This window comes from Diabrotica virgifera, chromosome 4 (genome assembly GCF_917563875.1).
Source record: "Diabrotica virgifera virgifera chromosome 4, PGI_DIABVI_V3a".
NCBI classification, from domain to species: domain Eukaryota; kingdom Metazoa; phylum Arthropoda; class Insecta; order Coleoptera; family Chrysomelidae; genus Diabrotica; species Diabrotica virgifera.
In genome coordinates, this window is record NC_065446.1 from 231,920,593 (window position 1) to 231,942,696 (window position 22,104).

The 22,104-nt window shown below is 32.4% G+C and overlaps 1 protein-coding gene across 35 annotated transcripts in view; it reads left to right on the plus strand.

Moving 5' to 3' along the window:
- LOC114327522 (microtubule-actin cross-linking factor 1) overlaps window positions 1-22,104 on the plus strand; it is an 865,580-nt gene that overhangs the window by 315,193 nt on the left and 528,283 nt on the right. For 31 of the 35 annotated variants that reach the window (XR_007697614.1, XM_050648735.1, XM_050648736.1 and 28 more), the window contains exon 2: window positions 15,243-15,576. The exons of 2 other annotated variants lie outside the window; for them this stretch is intronic. Coding sequence is in view for 32 of the 33 variants with exons in the window: in XM_050648735.1 (XP_050504692.1) it covers window positions 15,402-15,576 (175 nt within the window). In the remaining variant the exon portion in view is untranslated. The remainder of the gene's footprint in view (window positions 1-15,242; window positions 15,577-22,104) is intronic. 2 more of the 35 variants (XM_050648738.1, XM_050648747.1) reach the window with 1 other exon arrangement.

Genomic DNA, 22,104 nt, shown 5'->3' on the forward strand with positions numbered 1-22,104 from the left:
GATTAACAGTATTTAAAATAATCCAACCTAATAGTAGGTAATACTTATGTATTTACTATTTGTTTACTAAAATTATTTTCTTTTGAAATGTATTGAAATACCTATTGCATAATTTTAAACGAATTACACATCTTTTAACATAAGAACACATCTTTTAACTGAACTAGTATTATGTATTTAGTAAGGTTTAAATGGGTTGAATGCTGAGTATTGCTGAGGGCTTTAACTGAATTACATAGTTTTAATAGTTTACAGTGGAACTTAAATACACCAGATAATGTCTCAGTAATTTGTTTACTTGTGAACTGAAATAACTAAGTTGTACTTACTTGAAAATAATTATTATACCGAGTATGTAGATGTTTCAAGTAACCTTTCACAAACACCATTCATAGGTAATAACATAATAGGTAATACACTCACTATTCGAAAACATTTTCGGCATTGACACTAAACAGGATTCTTTAAAACTATCTGTTTACTATCTATCTTCTATCTATTTATTTACATGGGACTGTCTATGCTTAAATTTGCGTACCGCACATAGTTGTCAGATTTAAATTTGCCTACCAAAATACATTTTAATTTTTTGGTCAAACGGTTGCATTTAGAAAAAAATGTTATAAGAGTTTTTTGTTCTACATGGTGCCTTCTACCTATACCTTTAAGGAACGCACTATTTTCCGGGACACCCTGTATGTATTTGATTTTTCTTTTAATAAACCTTTATTAATTTCTTTGGCTTTAAATATGGACTTAAGCTTCCACTTCTTTTCTATCTTAGACGAGGCTTTCCCTCTAATTTCCTTCAGTTCTGTTAGTTTCAGTAGTTTTTTTATCTATTTTCTGCATCGTATATCATTATAGTTCTAATAGCTGTCTTGCAGATTCTCGATTGGTTTTTGTTTGTAAATATTATTCAATTAGCTCTAGAAGAACTCAGTTATTAAAGAAACTTTTCTAAGTTTCTGAGGTTTAAATGTCTGGGTTAAAAGTTTCTTTAATAGAAGAGCGGCTGTCTTTAGATCAACTGTTCATACAATCACTTATATTGAGAATTCTTAGAAGAACACAGGCAGAAGAAGCAGGAGTACATAATACATAATATTGAACTGAAGATTTACCGATGAAATCTGCAATATTTTTGCGTTTTTTATAAACTCCTTTTTTTTTTCTTTACGACACAGCCTTGAATTTTATTCTTAAAATTTCATTTTGGGTGAAGTATTTTGGGTCAGCCGTTATTAATAAAATCTATTTAAAAAATGTTGCCTTATTTGAAATAATTATTGTAATAATCCACTTCTAAAGATTATCAATGTATATTACCTCCATATTTCTACTGCATAATAATTGTAGATAAGATTATCTATCATTATAGATATCTACCTGATTTCCGAACATGCTGTGTATGGGTAAAAGCATCGGGGATTTGATTAGAAAAGCATTAGGTCAAGTTAACTACTCGCCGATATTAGAATTCCCCCGGGTGTGATACCCATTAAGGGGATTTCTTGCATGATTGGGATTTATTATGCCCCTTTTAACTTGATCAGATAACACCGTAATAACAGCGTTGCAGTAACGTACAGGATGATCTCCTAGATCTTAGTTGTTGAGATAGAAGTATGTTAATGGTTTCAACAGAAGCAAAAGAAGGCGTATACAATTATGGTTGTCAAATCTCTTCATATTATACATTAAATTCTTAGAATTACAATGTTAATTAGACGGTCCCTTTAACTTACTGTTCATTGCTTATTTCATCATCATCATCAAGGCCTTTCACTACTAATTAAATGTTTGCAGCTCTAGAGAGATTTGATTCTCTTTGATTCGCTTATTGCGGTAAATCACTCCAATTTGTTGTATGACTTGGCTGTCGTTACAATATTCTTCTACTTATTTCGATCTGTGCAGTGCATAGGACTCTCCAGTTTCTCACTTAGAGGATTCTGATATCTTTCATGACCTGGTCCTCCCATCTCTCTTTGGGTCTTCCCCTGGGTCTTTCAGTTTCTGCCTTCCATCTTGTGATCTGGTGATCTTCTTAATCAGTAGGTCGTTTTTCTTTCTATCTTTCTAACGATATTTCCTTTTAGTTCAACTAATGAAGCTTAAAATAGGACAAAACCTCGCAATTTTTACAGAATGGATCGATTTACATGAAAATTTGAGAACAAGTAGTGGATAGTCCAAGGATCAAAATCTATATCATGCCGAAAGGCGCTTTTACCATGTGGGTGGTTGCCACCCCATCTTGGGGATGAACATTTTTTATTATATTTTAATTGCAAAAGTTGATAAAAACGTTCATTTTAAGCAAAAATGTTCTATACATTTTTTTGATAAAATTGATAGTTTTCGATTTAATCGGTATCGAAAGTGTTAGTTTTATATCGAAAAAATCAATGTTTTTAATAAGTTTTCTGCTAATATGTAACTCCAAAAGTTATTGTTTTATCAAAACAACTTTACTTAACAAAAATGTACCTTTTAAAAAAATTAACAAAACCGTTTTTTTTTAAATTTTCTTTAAGACCAATAGTAATCGAGATATACTTTATTATATGTTGGCTCTTTTTCGTCAAATGCTAAATAGTGTAGTTTCAAAGTCAAAAGACGAGAAAACTATGCATTTTTCGAAGACAACTTGTTTAAACTAATGTAAAGTACTTAAAAATATCTTTCTACAGAAATAAAAAAAGTCTCTAGCTCAAAAATTAAGTGACTTATAAGTAATGAAAAAAATGTCAGTCCCTATTTTTTTTCAGCGAAAAAGTGATCGCAAGCAACCCCCTAATCACCACCTTAATTAAAATTAGTCATTGACCTTATTTGGTATTTTTTATTTATGTATTATTAATAGGTTTTAGAAGTTTGACCGGTTTAGACTGATTACTTTTTAAAAAAAGAATGTGTGTGTACGTTGTACGCACGTAAGAAGTTATACTTCTATTATGATTTCAACGAAATTAATATACTTAACAGGTTATTTTTTATTAAAACGATACCAAAAATATAAAAAAAAAAAGAATATGAATCGTCCGGGATTTGAACCCGGGACCTCTTGATCTCCGGCCACACCGGAGGGCTTAGTGAATACCCTTGCCTGATTCCTGTGTTTGTTTCTATGGGTTCTGTTATTATTCCATTGACTTTCATTTCTATGTTATTTCTTACATATATGTTTTCTATCAGTTTTATGATATCCACTGGTGAATTAAGGCCTCTTTTCCTTTTCTTAACATGAATAATACAACCTCGTTGTTTATTATCGGGAGCGTCATTGGGAGTGGGTAGAAATTTGAATAATGATAACAGTTTGCCAAAAACAACAAGAAATGCTCAATGCTTTGAATCTGTAAAGATAAATGGATGTCAAGAGACTATAAGAGACTAATTACTTTGCAACCATCTTAATATTTGCAAATTAATCTGCAGCCATCGCACAATACAGCTAAAATGCTCAAATCTTGGCATCTGAGTATTATTTTATATCCTATAGCCAGACAACTTAGAACATGTTAATATAAACATTTTTAATAGGTACGTGCGTCTGTCTTTATAATACACAATTGGTTTCACGGCAAAAGTATGACGTTTTAGTCTAAATGCAGAAGGAATTAATTATATGAGAGCTCGAAATACGGCATAGTTAGACATATCTGATACAGTGTAGGCATATCCTGATATAGCAAAATTAAAATTTTGGGCGCAGTTATTGAGAGGCTAACAATTGAGATTTTTAAGATACTTTTTACACATCCTAAACTGTTGTTCTGCATTATTTTTATTCTTATGTTAACAACTATATTGATAATTCATTTTAGTAGATAAACATTGAATGTGAGAATTATAAAAACCTTTTCTGGGATTGGTTGTACAGGGACGATTACCTAAAAAGGTAATTATCGATTTGTGTACCAAAATCAGAAAACTAGATATCAATATACGATCTGGCTTTGTTTTTTTCTTCTAAGATTCATATAGACAATAAAATAAATGGTAACAGACTAGATGACCTTAAGTAAACAGCCGTTTATAAATTAACTGAAACGCGGAAAATCTTTGATGCGATATTGATAGTTATAAAAGTTATATACTATATTTAAATTAATTAGTAATGCAATATAATAAAATAGTCTTAGATTGGAAGTCTAAGTCTATAATGGAGGTCGGAGTAACTGATTTCTCTACAATTATCATTAACAAATATGTAGTACTTATTGCAAAATATGCCGACGAGATAAGTAATACATAGGAGATACCGTTTAATTGTAAAATATACTAAAAGGTATATATTGTATAAAGGGGGAGTAAGTAATAACTGAACCTTTCCACCAATGAAGAGAGGATGATAGATATTTTTTGATAATAATATTTTCAAGTGAGACGTTTAATTTTGATTTTACGTTAATGCTAATAACAACAACGAAGCGTTCATTAACAAATTTTTAATGATTAAGGTATGAATGATTCACACGTAGCTGTTTGTCTTCCCAAAAGACATTTGAATACATAATAAGTAGCCTAGTAGCTAGGAAATATCAGTGTTATACAGTTGTTTTCCTCTTCACGATTTTTTTTGCCACAGGAAGATGATGATTTCCACTTGTTTGGTTGTCCTGCTTTAATTTTATTATTTTCTAGAGGAGAGGCGAGAAAAAAAAATGAAATGCATTATTTTCAACGTATTTTTTGTTATCATTACAAATTTTCAATTTTGGTTTTTAATATCTTCTAAGTTTCATTTAAAAAAAATTTTTTTGACCCACAGTTCTTTCTTTCTTCTTTTTTTTTGCTTTTTGCGTCCATATTTTCTTCTACTCGAGACATATTGTTCTTACAAAAAAACATATCCTTCCATATATTGATTGTCTTCCTATGTATGTGTACTCCTGGCTAAAATCTTTTTCAGAAAAGCGTACTGCCATGGATAAATTAATAATAATAATATTGCTCTAAACTTGACCTTCTTTTCATTAGGCTGAAAACGAACTGGTTCATTTATCATTATCATTGCGGCCTGAATTTTTATCTGTTGTTTGGTGATAAAAAAGTATGTAATACATAATACTATTGTGATAAGAAAGTGATATCTATTATGACTATAGCTGTCGTTTAATATATTACTAGATGCACCATTTGTTTATTACTTTTGAATTAATCCATACAGAAATAAAACAATAATAAAAAAGTTTCGTGAACAATTTTTGGAGTTATGTCGGTAGCAGCAGATGATGTATGTATTATTATGTATATGTACAATGAACTATAAACAGTGTGAATTTAAGAACATAATAGAGTATGCGGCAAAATAAACAGTACTGAAATGAATATTAAAATGTTTACGATTACATATTTATATTTAGTAGGTATACATGATATTATAGCTTTGCAAGCATTGTTTACGACAACGTTCCCGATAAAACTGATGTAATAAATACCCTCTAGCACGAAAAAAACTATAATTCTAGTCCGCAATTCCGGAATGTCAGACGGTGGATCGGTGTGCCTCCTTCAGCATTCCCCTGCGCTGTCAGTCCAGCTAGAACCACTATCAAGTGATGTAGTTTAATGAAATTTGAATGACAAAAGACTGTGCTTTTGAGATGTTGTGTCAGTCAAGTGATGATAGTGATGAAATGTCAGCTGTAAATAATCAGATCCTCCTTCATATTTCAAAAATTTACTGAATTTAATTACTTTAGAAATTTAAAAATAAACTGAATACAAAAAAGGGATTATATAAAAAGTATCAACTCAGATAGCGGAGGTAATAGTCTAGGCGCCAGAGGGTTCACCGTGTCCTTTTCAATTCTGATGGACAAACTCAACGGTTTCTTATGGATTTTTGGCTGCTGATTACGAATTTCGAGGGTGGATTTCGATCTGAGTGGTCAAAAAATTGTTATAAACAATTTAATTGTTTATAAATTGTTTATAAGACTCTGGCTCATAAACTAAACGAGATAAAAAAGAATGTTTAAAATAAAATTTATTCGTTAATGAAAAACAAAAAAAAAACGTTTACTAAACTTAAATCCAACAATTAGAACTCAAGATATTGTAAAATTAGTGCACAATGCAAATTGCAAAATAAGTATTTTTCGATGCTTTATCGATCGTCCCTCAGCTTCTACGCATGCAAATGAGCCTTAGAAGGTCTCATTTTAAAGTTTAATGAAAATGCTTAAAAAAAAACATGTTAAATTACTTTGTCTTCATTTGTTTTACAGTTATATTCGTTTGAAGTTAAAATTTTCTTAAAAAAATTGTACATTAATTTGTTTATAAGGGTTTGAAGCAAATTTGAGCTATTAATATTTATACTTTAATTAACAATAATGATAGAAGAACTCAAAAGGAACATTCTGAGCGTTTTAAAATGTTCGTAAGTTTATTTTTGGTCAAGATATCGATATTTTAATGGCGCGCTATGAGGCGCAAAATCGGCTCACAGTCAAGTATGTAAGTATTTTTCGACGCTTTATCGATCATAACTCGGGTTCTACGCATGCAAATGAGCCAATATGCGATAGCCATATAAAAATGAATCGAGTTTTTTTACAGCATCATCATTGCATATAAAACGAGCATTTATGTTGTGGCGGCATACACACAATTGACGTGCCTTGATGATGTTGCAAAAGAACTAGATCGACTTTATATAGATAATTAGACTCTGAAGCCCCAGAAAGTTTTAGTGTTACTGCCTACAAGAACAGACTTACATAGTACCACCATGTAACTGTAAAAATTGCTCTAAGAACTTATGCAGATGTAAAAATTCTGAGATTCTCTGTATATCTCGATGCAGATGCATGAAAGATAATTATTGTAAAAATAGTATTAATAAATAATATCAACTTACTTTTTAGTTATATTTCTGAAATATTAGTTTTTAATGTTTTTTTTCTCATTTAGTACAAAAAATAGAAGACAAAGTAAATATATAATGAAAGGTGATACGAGGTACAGTATGATGATTTAATTATTTATGTAAGTATTATATGATAAAATTTTATTAGGATCTTCAAAAATGAAAAATGAAGATAACGTATATATTATATAGAAATTATAATTAGCATCGAGGAGTTAGCGCGTGAACCTTAACGCGGTGAGCCAATCTCGCGCCTCAGAGCGCGCTATTAAAATATCGATATCTTGGCCAAAAATCAACATACGAACATTTTCTTAAGCTCAAAATGTTCCTTTTGCGTTCTTCTATCATTATTGTTAATTAAAGTATAAATGTTTATAGCTTAAATTTGCTTGAAACCCTTATAAACAAATTAATGTACAATTTTTTTAAGAAAATTTTAAATTCAAACGGATATAACTTTAAAACAAATGAAGACAAAGTAGTTTAACAAACTTTGTTTGAAAGTATATTCATTAAACTTTAAAATTAGACTATCTAAGGGACTTTTGCATGCGTAGAAGCCGAGTTATCATCGATAAAGCATCGAAAAATACTTATTTTGCAATTTGCATTGTGCACTAATTTTACAATATCTTGAGTTCTAATTGTTGAATTTAAGTTTAGTAAACGTTTTTTTCTTTGTTTTTTATTAACGAACAAATTTTATTTGAAACATTATTTTTTATCTCTTTTAGTTTATGAGTCAGAGTCTTATAAACAATTTATAAACAACTAAATTGTTTATAACAATTTTTTGACCACTCGGATCGAAATCCACCCTCGGAATTCGTAATCAGCAGCCAAAAATCCATAAGAAACTGTTGAGTTTGTCCATCAGAATTGAAAAGGACACGGTGACCTCTATTTGGCGCCTAGACTATAATGACAACTTGGCTTCGAACGGATAAATCACAGGGAAGCATCCTTGTAGGCCGCGCAGTAGACATCCATGTAAAACAAACTCATTTAATTTTCAAAAGCATAGATGTAAACCTCCTGGATGGCATCGCGCTAAACCTCCACCGCGACTTACCTGCTCTGTTCTCTTCCATACACTAAAATGTGCTTGTTTTACATGGATATCGACCGCGACCTCCACCTCCACCGAGACCCACTTGTTCTGTTCTTACCCTTATTTTGCCGCATACCGTATTTTTACCAAGTTAAAAAAAATAAAACTTTTCTGTATAATGCGATGAGACGAAAACTTTTTATGTTCCAGTAAAATAAGTTATGGTTATTAGTCATACGCTTTGCAACGACTATATAAATTATAATTTAGCGTATTTAACACTTTCACACAAATTTTGTTAACACCACTATATATTTATCAACCTTGTTAATACTATTGACCTTAACACTACACTCGTCCTCCTATAGAAGGTGTTTCAAAATTAATACTACTTGACTGCGATTTGTTTTAATGGTGTATTGTCATACTTATTAATAAATTGTTAGCTACAATCAGATAAAAAACATATTTAAACATATAAGTAGGTATTTTGATAACGATTTCCGAAGTGGAAGTCGAAACGTCAAATAGATTTAGTTTCCAACTTAAATTGTGGCTTATTTCCCAGGTAAAATAGTAAATTGCATAAGATGCCACAAAGAAATAGCTTCAGAACAATGTTAAAAACTCATAGTCCATTCACTCTCGGCAAAATATTGGACAACCTCCTGATACACTGCTTGGATTGACATGAAATTTAGCATACACGTAGCTAACATATCAAAGAAAAAAAGTGATATTGTGCCGATGTGTACTTTTGCGCTGGAGATGATCATCACCCCCTTCTCGGAGGTGAAAAAATATACGTTCAAAATAAGCCCGGAAGGATAATTTGACTAATTCTAAGAAACTTTTGTTCTATAGAGTTTTTCAGTTCAAAAGTAAATACTTTTCGAGTTATTTGCGAGTGAATAAGTTCATTTTTCAATAACACACGAAATAACACGTTTTTAAACGGTTTTTCGTATGTAACTCGTAAGAAAGTAATTATTTTATCGAAAAAATATTCTTAGCAAAAATATAGCTTATAAAAGAGTGAACAAAATGGTGTATATGTATATATGAAGTCTGTGGACCGAGTAGAAACAGACTTGTATCTAATGAAAAGTAGGTTCTTATTCATCAAGTTTCAAGTCGAATATTTCAACATGAAATAACCAAAAAACTTTTTGGAGAAACCTTATCATAACTTTTTTGAAGTGTTTCAAAAAAGCTTTATTTTTTTAAATAAAAGTTTTTAGCATCAAAATTAAGCAAGTGAAAATCAGCCCCTAATTAGCCTCTCAAATGAAATTAATCGTTACCGCTTCATAAGCCACTGTACTCATGTACTTACTGTTTATATGATCTTTTAGTTTCATCCATTCAATTTTCTTATTCTTGAAAGGGCTTGAACGAGTCACTAATAACGGGTGTCTTTAAATTTTGAACAGACATATTTAACCAATTACTGTCTTACAGAAAAACAAAAACTCTAAAACATTCAAAAAGGCAAAACCTACATTTTTTACTGTTTGAGATTTTTGGTATCACTAATAATTTTTAAGTTATTTTAGTTCAAAAATAAAAAAAAGTTACTTTCAAACCAAATTTTTTGAAAAATTAACACATTGAACTGGTAAAACTTACAGATCATATTAAACATTACAGAAGTTAAGTAACTTGTGAAGCGCAAAAGCGGTAATGATTCATTTCATTTGGGATGCTAATTAGTAATTAGAGTGTGATTTTCACGATTTTTTTTTACCAAAAAAAGGGACCAACTTTATGTTGAGCGAAACTTACTTACTTTTGTTGCTGATTATTAAAAAGAAACAAAAATAAAGCGTTTTTAAACGCTTTAAAAAGGTTGTCATGAGTTTTCCATGAAACGTGCTTTGGAGAAAATTTTTGGTTATTTCACTTTGAAATATTTGATTTTGAATTTCTCGTATAAGAACCTCCTTTTCATTAGCTACAAGTCTGCTTCTACTGGGTCTACAAACTTCATAGGTACACCAATTTTTTCACTTTTTTAAAAGCTATATTTTTGCTACGAATATTTTTTCGATAAAATACGTTTTCAGTTATTTGCAAAAAATCGTCTAAAGACGTGTTTTTTTTTTGTTGAAAAATCTTATTATTCATTCGCAAATAACTCGAACAGAACTGACTTAGTGCAAAAACTCTATAGAACAAAAGTTGCTTAGAATTAGTCAGTTTATCCACTTCCGGACTTATTTTGAACGTATAGTTTTTCATCCCGGGGAAGGGGTGGTACTCACCCCAGGACAAAAGCACACGTCGTCACAAAATAACTTTTTTTCTTAGACATGTTAGCATTGTTAGCTATGTGTATGCCAAATTTCATGCCAATCCAAGCGGTTCTTTAAAATCCGGAGCAAAAACCGTAAGTAAATGCACTCGATCAAGAAGAAAAAAATTCTCCGATAGAAGGTGTTTTAAAATAAATACTACTTAACTGTTATTTGTTTTAATGGTGTATTGTCATACTTATTAATAAATTGTTAGCAATCAGATAAAAAAACACTCGATCCTCCGACACTCAGTATATCGGTAGTACATGACAACATTCTCTAGAAAAAACGTGATGTTGCGTCAAATACGAGTTATTTCTATATTTACAGAAATGCAGTTCTTACGATCAAAAATGTGCTACAGTAAAACTTGTTTTATGGTTTTTTTTTTGTTTAAGTGAATATTTTTATGCTTTGCCTAATTAATTAAAAAATCTGTTTCGCCAATAATTATTGTTCCTGTTTATTAAGGAGATATCCTAATGTAAAAGTACGAAATTCATATACTTTTTTGGGAATTTCTAAAATAAAAAGTACTGTAAAATTGTTGTACTTTACCAATTGTTTTGAAAATTTGGATGAGCATTTATAATAAAAAGAAGTATGTACACTTCGCGTCAAAAAAAACTGGTACAACTCTTATAACCGAAAATCGTGTTTTTCAAGTTGTGTAAGTTGATCTTGTCACAAGTGTCATTCTAATTTCTAGGGCGACATTGCCAGTTCAACGAAAATATTATATCAAACTAGGTAAAAACGGGGCTGAGCGACAGACCGCATTTTTTAATAGACTAAAAACTAAAACAATGGTAATTTTCCGTCATCTCAATTAAGTATCCATACATTGATTCGTGTTTTATTAAAATTTATGAAAGTATTTCAATTCAAAAATAATGACAGATATAAATCTTGACATGGCTTTAAATTATTATGTTTATTGTCAAATCGAGAGGTGTGATTGATTTCTCGTAAATTGTAGGACAAAACTGCATTAAGTTGTGTAGAATAAATAAAGCACACTGGAAAAATTAAAAATTAAATTTGATAACTTTTACGGTGAACAAATATGGAATTTAAATATATGTATTACAATTCGAAATATACATTTTAAACGTTATTTTTTTGTATTTAGATTTAGTGCAATTCCGTTATCTGTGATGGCAACAACGAAGTGATTCACGAACAATAATTGTCAGTCTGAACACAGGTTTACATTGGGAAAAAAAAGTGTACCAGTTTTATATGACGCGAAGTGTACATGTAAAACAATTTTCATAAAAAAATATTGAAAATTAAACGATTTATGTGCCATCTACTGGCACCGTGAAAAAATCAGCTCCAGTGCTGCAGTGATTGGGAGTAATAGAGATCCTACAACATAAAATTTCAAAGTGAATATTGAAATGTAATTTATTTCCTATACCATCAACTAGAATTTGTAGAAAAATATTAAAATTTGGAAAAATGACGAAGTGTTGAAAATTTTTTTTATCCAATCAAAAGACCCCTAGTTGATGATATAGAAAATAACAACTTATATTTCAATAATAACTTTGAAATTTTATGTTTCACGATCTCTATTAGTCTCAATCACTTCAGCAGTGGAGCTATATTTTTTTTTCACGGTGCCAGCAGATGGCGCATAAATCGTTTAATTTTCAATATTGTTTTATTGACATTTTTTTACATAATATACTTCTTTTTATAGTAAATGCTTATGCAGATTTTCAAAACAATTGATACAGTACTTTTTATTTTAGAAATTCCCAAAAATGTATACAATTTTCGTTCTTTTACACTTGTATAGCCCCTTAACAGCTTCGAATGCCTCTATTTCCCACGTGCAGTGGTAATAGAGGGTTCCTGCTCATCTTAGCTTATATATTTTTATGAAGAATATTATGTTTCTGGCGTCTGCTATTTCCTGATAATTAATGCTGAACTGTTTTGAACTCAGGAATACTTGTGCCATCTAATAGTGGGTTTCCACTAAACGGATAGTTCAGTTTATGTTTTGGTTGTGTTTTCTAGAACTTGAAAAAGCTAAAACAAAACCAAATCTTATGTACGTTAGTACGACATTTTGTTTGAGTTTTTTTGTTTTCGATACTTTTACTGTATCACGAGCAAATCAAAGTACAGTGTTTTCTTCAATAACCGACCAACATGTTTAGAGAGACGCACCACCTTGGTGTAAAATTCTATCACACGCCAGATTTCTTAATTTTTTTATAGTTTCTTCATTCACGTTGATATTGTTAAATTTATGTTTTTAATTTTCTTTACAATTACTATCCAGTTGGTGTCAAACAATTAACTACGATCTTTGTTTATTCTGTTCATTTTCAGGCCGAGATAGTCGAATTCCCTAGCTAGATAAATCTCTCTAGAGGCCCTATTATGGACTTTACTAGAATTTCTAGAAAAGGCAGGTATAGTTTCAAGATACATAAACATAATTAAAAACCAATTTATCTTAAAATGTCACCATGTGAATAAAGCTAGACGAAAGCTTAAAGACGAATCCCATAAAACTACAACGAGTTAGTCAAGGAGACACTATTAAAAGTGAACTACAGTAAAACAAAAATATGTAAAAAGCCAGGACCAGATAAATATAACAATACAAAACCAGACCATAGAAAAAGTTGAACATGGTAATGTATACCTGGGTCATTGTCATTCTCATCAAACTGAGAAAACAAAACCAAGATGCTGAAATGAAATTAAAAGAACACCACTGGTGTGCCGCTTTCGGTAAACTAGCATATAACTTGAAGAACACCTCCATTCTACACACTTAAAGATAAAGATGTATGTCACATGCGTCATGCATACTATTAGTAGTTTGTACCTACGGGTTGGAGACCGTAGCCCTTACCAGGAAATTTGGTAAAAAACTAGAAATGACGCAAAGGGCAGCGAAACGAAACATGCTTGGAATATCACTGAGAGACAATATTAGAAGAAGACAATATTCTTATAAGAGATACTACGTTTTTACCACCAAATATATGTTTATATCTGTGGTATACCTCGTGACCTCGTAGTTGTATCTCTTCCTCCAAATACCATTTTCACAGATGCCACCGAATATTCCTCTCAAGATCCTTCGTTCAAATATAAGCAGAAGGTTTTTTATCTGCCTTGGAGATGGTCCATGTCTCCGATCCATATGTCAACACTGGTTATATAAGGGTTTGTATATGGTTATTTTTGTTTTTTGGTTTAAGTTTCTGCTTCTCATATGTCTACTCAGTCCAAAATAGCATTTGTTCGCTAGGATTATCCTTCGCTTGATTTCTTCCGTCATGACGTTCTCCTTGGTGATCAGGGAGCCTAAGTATGTGAATTTGTCCAACACTTCAAAGGTAGAGTTATCAACAGTGAATTGGTGACCGATGTTTCTGGCTCTATTGTTGGGTGTTGATGCCAATATCTTAGTTTTCTCCTCGTTTACTTTCAGGCCCATATTTTTTGAGACATTTGAGAAGGTGGCATACATTTCTTCTAGTTTGCGTGTTGTGCGGGCAACTAGGTCCACGTCATCTGCATATGCCAAAATTTGGGATGATTTATTAAAAATATTTCCTCTGTTGTCTATTCGTGCATCTCTGCGTCGTCGCAGCCCAACATTTGTTTCAAACGCCTGTGATTGTTCGCGTATTTCGACTTTGCAAACGACTTTACGCATTGTAGCCTTAACCAATCTTACCAGTTTATCGGGCATGTGGAATTCATCCATGGCTTCATACACTTTATTTCTTAGGACACTATCATAGGCCGATTTAAAATCTACGAAAAGATGGTATGTGTCGATATTGAATTCATTGGTTTTTTCCAGTATTTGCCTTAGCACAAAGATCTGGTCTGTTGTTGATCAACCAGGTCTAAAACCACTTTGATATTCTCCAAGCAGCTCCTCTGAATGTGCACTTAAGCGACCATATAAGATACTCGAAAATATTTTGTAATCTGTATTAAGGAGGGTTATTCCCCTATAGTTTCTACATTCCAATTGATCACCCTTTTTGTGTAACGGGCAAATGATTCCAATACACCACTCTTCCGGGATTTGCTCCTCATTCCAGGCTGTCAATATTATTTTATATATTTGATTAGTCAGAGAAGCGCCTCCATATTTAATAAGTTTCGTGGATATACCATCACTTCCTGGAGATTTATTATTTTTTAGGTGTTTTATTGCATCCCGTACTTCTTGAATTGATGGAGGCTCTAATGGTGTATTGTTGGTTGCTCTTGGGTTTGGTTGATTTGGATCGTGGAAGAAACAGCTAAGATTAAATGGCGGTAGGCCGGTCATATAGCCAGATATGGTAAAATAGGAATCCCACAATGGATAAAAAGGGGGACGACGCAAGAAATATGGGAAGGCTTTAAAAGAGATGGGTAGATGACATAAGAGCAGTGGCATTGAGAAAGATGGAAGCAACAGCTCTTTTAACCTTTTCCTATTTGCGTCGGTCATACTCGCTCTGTATTTCTTTCTTGGTCCTTTCCGAGTTTAATCTCGGTTTTCCTTATGATTTTTCAATACTGCCTTTTCATTTTTGGAAGTATGGACTGTAATGGGATCCATACTTATTTTCCAGATGAATAATTCTGCATTATTTCACTTCCATTTTCCCTGCTTTGATTGTTTGTCCATTCTTTTCCAGAAAAAAACTAGATAATGGCCGGTAATACTCGGCAGAAACTCGCCTGATATATCTAGTTAAGCCGTTCTTGACTCTTTGAAGGAGTTTATACTGATATACTGAAGATGAAGTTTTTTCTATTAGTTAAAAATAGTTTAACAGTCGTAGCAAATAGCCATATGTGAAAACTGTAACATGCATATTTATTTTTGGCACTAATTATTGTTGATTGAATGTAATTTTTTGTGAAAAAGATGACCTCATGAGTCTAGACATTTTAAATAGAAGCAAACTTGTATTTGACGTAATAAATAGAGTACAATTTTAAAAGAAAACCTTATTTTCAGTGTAGTCACCAAACGAACAACGAATTAAAAACGAAACGCAACTTATACATTCCTGAATTTAAGCTCAACTGCAACTAACAAAACAAAACACTTAAAAAAAATAGAAAATATTTAGTGCGCGTGTAGCCGTGTAATGTGTTAAAAAATTGTGACCAAGAGATGTCGACACAGAACTACTACAAGGAAAAACTAGGCTTCGATCCTAAAGAAGGTTCTTACTACGATGCTCCTCCAGAAAAGTACCGAAAGACAGACGAGAAGCCCCATGGATACGAGGAGAACTTGACCAAGTTCAAAGGTACTATTTGGGATCTTTTTATTGAGTCCTTGGAAGGTACGGTGGTGGTTATAAATTTGTTGTTTGGCCTGCTGTTGTTGCTGTATTTTTAAGATAACAACTTGAGTGGTTTGTATTTTTAGCGCTTATCTACATCACAGACAGTTCATGTATTTAAATTTAAGTTATTGAGACAATAATTGTACATTCAGTGATGTTGCTTTTCAGCGTTTAATGTACTATTTTTAAGCAATGTAGTATGCTTAAAGTACCCCTCTCTCTAACTAGATGGCGCTACAGCCCAAATCGGGCCTTAACCTCCTCCAAACTGAGCCTCCAACATTTCTGGACCCGCGCCGATCTTTTCCAGATTCTCTTCTTCATCTTCTTCTACGGCACTACAGCCCAAATTGAGCCTGGTCTCCTTTATTTTTTGCCTCCGCCCTTGCTTGTCTGTGGCTGCTCTAATCCATACACGGACTCCTAAAAGGGCTTGTGCGTCGCTGTTTACTGTGTCTTCCCAGCTCTTTCGTGGCTTTCCAACCGGTGTCTTTCCCTGCATTCCAGCATTTAGTGCTCTTTTTGGTAGCCTATCCTCTCCCATTCTTATCACATGTCCGGCCCATTGCAATCTTTGTATTCTAATGAAGTCTGACAGGGGTGTTTCCTTATAAAGTTGATAAAGCTCGTTGTTGTATCGACTTCTGAAGATTCCGTTTTCCCTTACAGGTCCTAGTATTCTCTTCAGTACTTTCCTTTCGAATGTGTCGAGTTTGTTTTTGGATGTTTCTTTCAGGATCCAGGTTCTCACGCCTAGCAAATATTGCTCTTTTGCTGCCACTCTATCCTCCCACCTTTTCCTTGGCCTTTCTTTATTTCTTGTATCCTACATTTTACTATCTAGGGCTCTTTCCGACAATCTTTCGGTCTTCATTCTCACTACTTGACCAACCCATCGAATTAACGAATTGTGAGATCGGTGTCACTTTGTTCATGGTTGTACCTAGATCTCCATACTCCGTTTGTGTTAATAGGTTCATTTTATTTTTTCTTTAATCTTTTCAACGCAGAATTCCCTTCACAATATTCCTTAGTAGTTGATTTTGGACTTTGTTCAGTCACTGGACTATCAATGACTGTTTCTTTTCAACGCAGAATTCCCTTCACAATATTCCTTAGTAGTTGATTTTGGACTTTGTTCAGTCACTGGACTATCAATGACTGTTCAGACTTCAAAGAGTAAAACAGTCCAAACATAACTTTTTACAAACGTCAATCTCATCTTAATACTTATCAAGATATTATGTATCTGAGAGTAAACTGTGCAATTTCTGTCTCTAGCTTGTTCAATCTCATATAAATCACAAAAGTTATTTTGCTTTAACTATATAATAAATCACAAAAGAGTAGGAAAACAACTACTTTTCGTTCACAAAAGTCTGTAATGTGGTAAGCAATTTCAGCTCTTAGCAATAATAAGTAATTAAATCAGAAACTGTTTTTGTTAATAGAAAACTTTACAATCCTACTAAAACTCGTATTGCGCATAAATATATGTAAATAGATACTACCCTCAAACAAGTACTGTACTGTAGTACTTACTATCACATAGTAGATGACAATCCTGTGATACAAAAATACAAACTTTGTTGTAAGTGCAATGATGTCATCAGCTTATTACTGTCATATGAAAATTGTATCTTCAAATTGTGAAAATCAGTAAACGTTTTTTTTTCTGGAAATCGACTGTTATAAACCGGACGTACTGCAGCCGTATATCTTCCATTCCTTCATGATACCAATTGCAGGTTTTTAGTACCCTATACCAGCTTATGTAGGTCTAGTGGATGGGTACCTTGTATATTTGGGAGTCACTCTGGTGTCTCCAGAAAGTGTTTGCCGCCTGCGATCCAATGCCTCGCAGTCATGCGAGATATGGTTGACTGTTTCTGGTTCTCTGCTGCAGATTGTGTAGCTCAAGTCTCCATGAAATAGTACTGCATCTGCCTCTGCATGTTTACTGCTTCTCCTTCTTCTGGCAATTTCCTCAGCTCTTTCATTCCCATATATTTCCTGATGACCTGGAACCTGTTCCTATCTACACTACCCTAGAGTCCACCTTAGGGCTTATGAGAACCCCATGCCTAGCTATCTGTGGATATATTAATCCACTTTAATTCGAAAGCCCGTATGTTAATTATTTCTCTTGCACATTGCAAGATTTCAAAAATCTGTGCCTTGAGTCCAGACGTATATTCTTCTCCTCCTCCTCCTCTATCCCTTCTCCTTCGGAAGGATGTTGTGGCGCTATGTAATTTGTTTGACTATTTCTATCTAATTATCTCTCTCCCTGGGACAGAGATGTTTAAATTTCCACCAGTATCGAATATTCCTTCATCCAATCCTTTTACAGTTTTAGTCCCGTCTGTATACCAGCTATAACTTTGCAGTCTGAGTCCAGTGTTTCCTCTGATCCATTCTTTTCATGGGCAAATGTCCACTTGGAAGGGTACTTCAGGCTTGTATCTGGGTGCCATATATGGTCAGAAATCATTATCCATTCGACATCTTATTCAGAAAATCTTACGCTAGTCGTAGCATTGTGATAGATATGTTTTGTGTGAATGTTGTAGGCTTCTGATAGACATGTTCTGATGACTTATAGTATCGGATGCTTTCTCGTGGTCCACGAATATGTTGTATTTTGCAGACTTCTCTATCAAGTTCTATATCTCTAGTAAATCGTCGTTAGTGCTGTATCCCGATGTAAATTCACCTTATTCTTTGAGCTGGTAGAATTTAGCCTCTCCAGTCTTTTTTTTATCATTTTAGAACACTAGCTTTTTTCAGTCTTCAAGTCTTTTTTTATGGATAATAAAACAATGACTGCATTTTTCCTTTGAGAAGAGGTTTTCTCTTGGTAGGTGTATCCGGTGAAAAGTTTGTTGAAAGTCTGGGTGATGTTATTTCCATGTAGTTTTTCGTATTATTTAGACTCGTATTTTTCGATCAGCTGTTTTCTTTTACTTAGGAGCTCTTTAGTATATCGTATGCAAACTACTATTTCCATAACGTAAACTACTTCAAATTTATCAATCAAGATGCAGTAGAAATAAACAAACCAAGACACGTTAAATGCTACTAGGAGCACTCCCGAATCATAATTTGCAATGTATATGTATATATGTTATAGTCAAAGCCCGAATTTCAGGCACTCCTAGGTTTGACTAGGCAATCCTCAGGTCTGACTAACGGTCTTAGTCAAAGCCCGAAATAAATTACAATTTTCGGCCTTTGACTAGTCAAACCTAGGAGAGACTAAGATGGTCAGGCAAAGGTCGAAATTTAATTTTATGAAATCAGGGTTTGACTAGTCAAACCCCGATCAGCTAATAAAATGTCGTAATTTGTTAGTTTAGGTTTAATAAAACGTCATTTTTTAATTTAAATGTTTATTATTTTTATATTGTCGTAATTAAAATAAAACAAAGTGTTTATTCTCACATGATGAGGCGTTATGTCATTTTCACTTTCATAATTTTGAAGGACGTTTCTTATTGAAGTAGCATTTTATAAGGCCTTGTTCTCCAAATTTAGAATATTTTGTACTAATTTCTCTTAGAGACAGCTTAAAGTCTGGAACATCTTCGAAGTTAAGCAAATTCTCTTTGCATTCTCTTATTTGATTTCTTGAAAAAAGTGTGTTTATTTTTCCTTGTTTCATGCCAAAACCGTCAATTGTTTTATCTTGTATAATACCCAAAATATTTCGAGCATCTCCTTTGGCTCTATCAAAGCTGGGGATAGGTATTGTTACAGATTTTCTGATCGAAGGTGGAGGTTTATGATTTGTTGTACTTGCCACAAAGAGAGCTCATACGTGCATAATTTGTAATCAGTTGGTATATGTTCTGTGTGCTAACAGCACACTTGTTGCATACTATGAACATTTTGAAAGAAAAGTTACATACATGCGTTGTGCACAGACCGAAACGATTAAAAGAAATAAAGGAAAGGTGATTGAAGGTCTTCATGCTCAGACTAATGCTATAAAACAATTAAGTAAGTGAAAAAAAATTCCCTCTAATTTCGATCGGAAAAACTTCAAACAAAACCTATCCCCAGCTTTGATACAGCCAAAGGAGATGCTCGAAATATTTTGGGTATCATACAAGATAAAACAATTGACGGTTTATATAGAGTTGGTACGAAATACGGAACAATAAACACACTTTTTTCACAAAAAAGAGAATGCAACGCGAATTTTTTTCTTAATTTCGAAGATGTTTCAGGTGTAAAGCTGTAAGAGAAATTAGTACAAAAGATTCTAAATTTGGAGGACAAGGCTTTATAAAATGCTACTGCAATAAGAAATGTTTTTCAAAATTATGTAGGTAAATGTAAAAGGTCTAACGTATTGTGCAACTCTAAATATCATAGTGCCTCAACGTGTGAGAATAAACACTAATTGTTTTATTTTAATTATGACAATATAAAAATAATAAGCATTTAAATTAAAAAATGTCGTTTTATTAAACCTAGGGCCGGTTGTTCGAACGCTAATCAAAAATGATTATTATCAAATATTTAATTACTGTCACAACTGTCAATATCAACTTTAATTGGGTGGCTGAAAACATAATTATTGATTACAATTATAAAATTAGTTAATCAATTAAGTTAATAATTTTGTTATGTTAATTGATTAACTAATCTCATAATTATAATTTATAATCAATTATGTTTTCAGCAACTCAACCAAAGTTGACATTGACAGTTGTGACAGTAATTAAATATTTGATAGTGATCATTGTTGATTAGCGTTCGAACAACCGGTCCCTAATCTAACAAATTACGACATTTTAATAGCTGATCGGGGTTTGACTAGTCAAACCCCGATTTCATAAAATTAAATTTCGACCTTTGCCTGACCAACTTAGTCTCTCCTAGGTTTGACTAGTCAAAGGCCGAAACTGTAATTTATTTCGGGCTTTGACTAAGACCGTCAGTCAGACCTGAGGATTGCTTAGTCAAACCTAGGAGTGCCTGAAATTCGGGCTTTGACTATAACATATACATTGTAAATCCCAAATGATGATTTCCAAAGTTTATACATTGTAAATTATGATTCTGGAGTGCTCCTAGTAGCATTTAACGTGTCTTGGTTTGTTTATTTCTACTGCATCTTGATTGTAAATTCAGATTCAGCATCCAGGAATAAATATGTTTAAAGAATCATTTTTATACTTTTCATGCATTTCATTTTCGGCTAAACATTCCATATCGATTTAAGCATTCTTTGCCTTTATTATTTATTGACCTTGACCAAACCACTTTTTGCAGTAACAACCCAAAACACTAATTATGGGAACTACAAGTTGCAAAGACAAAAGTTTCTGTAATTACAAACATAGTTTCTGATTCCGCTAAGCAGGTTTAACAGCAAAATTAATGTTTAATTTCAGAATGACAAGATTTCAGCTTTAAGTATAGGTATTGGAACGACCTTGTCATTTTTAAATAAATCATTTTTCTTTTGTTTTTTGGCTTTCATAATTTAACAGCTGCAAATAACGTTAAATGATTTTTAATTAATAGGTAAATATGCAGGATATTATACAGTGAGCACGTAAAGGTTGGAATAAATTCGTTTTCTCGAGAATGGGCAAATTTGGAAAAAAAATCCCGAAACAGGTCGATTTTTATTTTAAAATTAGGATTTTTTGGCTATTTATCACCCTAGTGACGTCATCCATCTGGGCGTGGTGACGTAATCAATGATTTTTTTAAATGAGCGTAGGGGTCGTGTGACAGCTCATTTGAAAGGTATTTCAATTCTCTATTCAGTAGTGTAAACATTACCATAATTATTTACACAGGGTGTCCAAGAATCAGTTTTTTGAATTAAATTAATTAAGACAAAAAGAAGAATGTATGTAATTTATTTAATTCAAAATACATTTTACTGCTGTCAGAAAGCAGAAAAAATATTTATTTGACAAAAATATTGTTTTCGTATAAATTCAATCTTAAAGATACCACCCACCTGCTTCTTAGCAGTTTGGACATTTAATTTAAACAAAAAGCAATGTTTGTTTATGAAATAATCATTTTTTGTTTTCTGGCAGCATTGAAATATATTTTGAATTAAATAAATTAAGTACATACATTCTTCTTTTTGTCTTAATTAATTTAATTCAAAAAAATGTTTTTTGGACACACTGTGTAAATAATTATGTTTATATTATTGAAGAGAGAATTGAATATCCTTTCAAATGAGCTGTCACACGACCCCTATTCTCATTTTAAAAAAATCGTTGATTGCTGTTCTGAAGCTATTTCCTTGTGGCACTTTTATAATCAACTATTGTCAATGGGAAATAAGCCACAATTTTACCAAAAAAAAATGTTTTTATTAACGTTTCGACGCCTAAGTCGGGTGTCGTTGTCAAAATAATACTGATAATAAAATGTTAATTATAAATTAATAAAATACAATATAATGTCGAAACGTTAATAAAATCATTTTTTTTTTGTAAAATTGTGGCTTATTTCCCATTGAAAATAGTTGATCATTGATTGCGT